Here is a 4,504-nt window from a genome sequence, read left to right on the forward strand (position 1 = left end):
CCAGTCTACTCGGGTCTTTTTCATTCATCTCATGTTCTGGATCTCAGTTATGTGACCATGACTATCCCTTAGACCGGGACACCCCTGAGAACAGGAGCAGGTGTCTCCGCCATAGAGCTTCACCCTCCCAACCTCTATGAGCCCTGCACCTGGCTTTGTCCACCTGGGGGTCAGCTAGGTAGCATGATCCGTCGGACCGAATGGCGTTGGTGAGGTGCGGGGGTGGATGGAAGCAGATGCAGTGTGTACAAACTGGGAGCTCTTTACTGGCTGCCGTGAGAAGCCTATATACAAAGAAGGCACGAGGAGGGGGAGGGAGCTCCCCTGCTACAGTACCATGGAAGTGGGCGGGGGTTGGGGAGGGGGCCTGCCAATAGGCAGAGGTCAGGAGAGGTTTTCTGGAACCAGCCTCAACTTCTGGAATGGGCCACAGGGGAGAAGGCAGAGCTAACCTGGCTCTGAAAGCCAAGGACAGCCAAGACCTTCACTTCTAGGTCTCCAGCCCATGGTCGGGGGGGCAGAGGGGGGTCTGGCTGATGTGGTATCATGGGGCTCCCCCCCTGTTGTACATTCAAGTGTCGCTCCCTCTGTGATCTTGCGGGGGTCCCTCCAGGCCAGGATGGTAATGTGGCTGAAAGGTGGTATCTGCTCTGTATCCTTCCAACATCTCCCTGGCCCAGGACCAGTCCCCTCTTCTGTTGAGGATTCCATTGTGCTCCCAGGGCAGTCCCAGCACAGTGTGTCCTGGCTGCCTAGCACTGTGTCCATCTTTTTTCTTAGGGCTGAATTTCCTGCTAGTGCATGGAACGGCCATGGCTGAGGACAGAGGTTTCGCAACGATTCATGAAAGAAAGCCATCCTGGGGACCTTCCTTCTAGTTCCTTCTGCTCTTGGGTCTGAGCATGCCAGGTCCTGTGAACACCCCCTTGGACAACCTTAGGCAGGCTCCGACTCTCTGGCATGGGTATCGGGAGCTGCACCGGGGGCCTGTCAGTAGTTTTCATCTTGAGGACAGAGTCAGTCCAGTGACTGTGGCGCACGATGGGTCCAGTGTGACAGAGGAGGTGTCACCACATTGGGGGCCTCTTCCTCCTGGCTCTGGTGGAGGCCCTTTGGCGTGGTTATGGCACAGGTAGAGGCTGGGACACGCATGTCCATGCACCATCTGGGGCGCACAAGCACAGTCCACAAGCAGTAGGACCCATATGTGCTCATATGTGTCCAGGGCACAGGGCTGCAGTGCTCAGCAATGCAGGTTCCACGGCCCCAGCCCTCCTTCGGGGAGAAGGCCATGGCTGGAGGGCACGTGCATACACTTGAAGAGGTGTGTGTGCCCGAGCCTGCTGGTGCCAGCCAAAGGCAGTAGCCCCTGTGGACCGTCAGGGCATAACTTATGATAAATAGAAGAAGGGGACACTAGGGGAGCAGGGGTGGGATCAGGGAGGATGTCAGTAGTATCGGTCGCGAGTCTGCCAGCTGGTCACCCAGTGCTTCTTGGTGGGCAGGGTGCTCCCTGGAGGTGGGTAGCGCTCCTCCTCCCGGATCCGCACCCCGTGGTACTTGGGCATGATCCGGTAATAGCGGGTCCGCTTAAAGAAGTCACACTGGAGAAGGGGAGAAGAGAAAGGCCCTTAGCATCCAGCTTTTGCGCCAGTGGGAAGATGTGCCCAGCCCCTTCCTTCCCCACCCGGAGGTCCTCAAAGCCAGGACCCCTACCCAAACACAATGCCATCTCCCTGCGCTGAGACGGGGAGGACAAGGTTCCCCATCCCAGGCCCCAGAGGAAGGAGGAGTTGAGGAAGGCAGAGGAGAGGGAGAGGCAGATGGGCAGACAGAGGGGCAGTCGCTGAGACTGCTGACGGAATGGCCGGGAGGGTGGTGATCTACCCTGACCACAGTGTCGGGAGGGGTCAGTTTGTCATCCCAGGGGACTCCCAAGAGGAAGAGGGCTGGTTCCCAGAAGAAGGACTCTACTAGTGCCCTCCTTCTCTAGAGGTGGGGATGGGGGTGTGGAATCACTCTGAAGTTCGTCTTGTGGCCTACAAGGATGGGGCCTGGCCTTGGCCTTGACCCTTTTCCGATCCCCAGAAAGCAGAGGGGGCACAGGGAGGGTTTTGTGGTTCCCTCTGGGGGTCCCAAGCCCTTGAGGGGCTCAGTGGGGAGGCTGGTGAGAGCAGACACCCCGAGCTCTCCCAGGGTGCGGAGAAGGAGGCCGACAGAGTGGCCTGTTCTTTGTGGTGGTGCTGGGGACAGAGTGACGTGCAGAGAGGGCCCATAAAGGAAGAGGAGCAGACAGAACAGAGTCAGAGGCCCCAGCCAGCTGGGGGCTTGGGGGAAGGGGCCCGGAGGCCGCGTTACCCAGTGGACCAGGGGTGGGGGGCTGCCCCCCTCAGTAGTCGTCCGTCAGCCTCTCTGTCTCTGATGGCTGGCTCTTCATCTCCGCCTTCTGCCTCTTAGCTTCATACAGGGCCCGAGTGCGGGCTCGCCTGAAGAAGCCACACTGCGGAGGGGAGGAGGTGGGGAGGGGCCATCAGGGGGGGTTGGGGGGTCCTTGCCAGCAGCACTCATGAACGGGGGCCCAGATGCCTGGGTCCCAGCCCCAGCTTGGTGATGTAGCAGGAGCCAGAGCTCCTGGTTCCCCTTTCTGGCTTGCAGGTCCCCCCATTAACCCAGGCAGGAGCATCCTGGGTGAGATGAGGATGGGGCAGGGGGTGCGACTGGGAGCTGCGAAGAGGTAGGGGGGACTTGGGGGACGGGGGGGGGAGATGGAAGTGAGGACTGAGATGAAGGGAGAGTTGGGGAGGGTCTGCTGGCAGGAGGTCCCAGAGCGGGCGCCCCAGTGGCGGGCTGGGTGTCCTCACCTTCCACAGCAGCAGGATGATGAGCCCGAGCAGCAGCAGCCCGGCGCTCACAGCCACGAGCACCAGCCACAGCTCGATCTCGGCCGGCAGCTCCTCCACCAGCTCGGAGTCGATGTCCACGGAGAACTGGAGGGGTGAGAAGGGGCTCAGCCTGTATCCGTGCCCTAGGCCCAGAGCTCATCCCTCCTGCTCCAGCTGGACCCAGGACCCTGCTTTTTTTTTTTTTTAGTTGCACATATTTATTTTTAAATTTTTATTTATGTATTTATTTTAAACATCTTTAGTGGACTATAATTGCTTTACAGTGGTGTGTTAGTTTCTGCTTTATAACAAAGTGAATCAGGTATACATATACATATATCCCCAAATCTCCTCCCTCTTGCATCTCCCTGCCATCCTCCCTATCCCACCCCTCTAGGTGGTCACAAAGCACCGAGCTGATCTCCCTGTGCTATGCGGCTGCTTCCCACTAGCTATCTGTTTTACATTTGGTAGTGTACATATGTCCATGCCGCTCTCTCACTTTGTCCCAGCTTACCCTTCCCCCTCCCAGCATCCTCAAGTCCATTCTCTAGTACATCTGCGCAGGACCCTGCTTTTTGATCTACTGCCAGTAGGGGGCACTCAGGGACTGGAAAAGCCCCTGCCCGCCCACTGACAGCCACAGATTCCTCCATCCTCCCCTTTCTCCACAGGAGCAGCCTCAGATCTGGGAGGCAGCCTGTAGTCTGCGTTTGTGACCCACACATCTGGGCTTGGGTACCAGCTCCATCCTTCACAAGCTGTGGAACCTTGGACAAGTAATTTCACCTCTCTGAATCTCCATTTCATGCTCTCTGATAAGGGGATCATAATGCCTACCTCATAATCCAGTAGAGAACCAAAAGTAAAACCAAAAGCATGGGTTCTGGAGCCAGACTACCTGGGTTCGAGCCCTAGCTGTGTTATTCACTAGTTGTGTGACCTTGGGCAAGTCACTTAACCTCTCTGTTGTTCATCTATAAAATGGGGATTATGCTAATAATACCTACATCATCACAGGTTGCTGGAGAGGATTAAATGTGTTTAATATGAGTAAACTGCTTTGAGCAATAGCTGGTACACAGCAACACTCCATAAATATTTACAAAAAAACAAAGAGTGCATAGCATACAGTTCAATTTCTTCTTCCCCTACAATGAAGATATATATATAATATATATATTATTATATATGTTTTATAATATGAAGTTATTTCATATATTTTAAATATACATTTATATATGGAAAAATATTTTTTCTGATGCTACATTATTATTTCTTAAAAAGTTATTTAGGGGTCTTCCCTGGTGGCGCAGTGGTTGAGAGTCTGCCTGCCTATATAGGGTACACGGGTTCGTGCCCCGGTCCGGGAAGATCCCACATGCCGCGGAACGGCTGGGCCCGTGAGCCATGGCCGCTGAGCCTGCGCGTCCGGAGCCTGTGCTCCACAGTGGGAGAGGCCACAACAGTGAGAGGCCCGCGTACCACAAAAAAAAACAAACAAAAAACAACAACAAAAAGTTATTTTGATTATTTTTTTTAAAAGATGACATGAAGAAAATTAAAGGTTCCCAGTAATTTTACTCCATAGCAAAAGCTATCTTCAACATTTTGTTGAATCT

At 54.8% G+C, this 4,504-nt stretch overlaps 1 protein-coding gene across 4 annotated transcripts in view; it reads right to left on the minus strand.

Moving 5' to 3' along the window:
- Positions 1 to 246: 246 nt before the first annotated feature.
- The window catches only part of ITGA3 (integrin subunit alpha 3), a 34,594-nt gene continuing 30,336 nt past the window's right edge, over positions 247 to 4,504 (minus strand). For 2 of the 4 annotated variants that reach the window (XM_027094740.1, XM_027094741.1), the window contains 3 exons: positions 2,862 to 2,987; positions 2,359 to 2,500; positions 1,491 to 1,604 (listed from right to left, as the gene is read on the minus strand). In XM_027094740.1, the coding sequence (XP_026950541.1) occupies positions 2,390 to 2,500; positions 2,862 to 2,987 (237 nt within the window). In that variant the 3' untranslated portion in view covers positions 1,491 to 1,604; positions 2,359 to 2,389. Of the gene's footprint in view, positions 1,605 to 2,358; positions 2,501 to 2,861; positions 2,988 to 4,504 lie in introns of those variants that run through there. The other 2 variants (XM_027094738.1, XM_027094739.1) reach the window with 2 other exon arrangements.

The sequence above is a fragment of the Aethalodelphis obliquidens genome, unplaced genomic scaffold (assembly GCF_003676395.1).
Source record: "Aethalodelphis obliquidens isolate GAN/ISIS:26980383/991018 unplaced genomic scaffold, ASM367639v1 scaffold89, whole genome shotgun sequence".
NCBI lineage: Eukaryota > Metazoa > Chordata > Mammalia > Artiodactyla > Delphinidae > Aethalodelphis > Aethalodelphis obliquidens.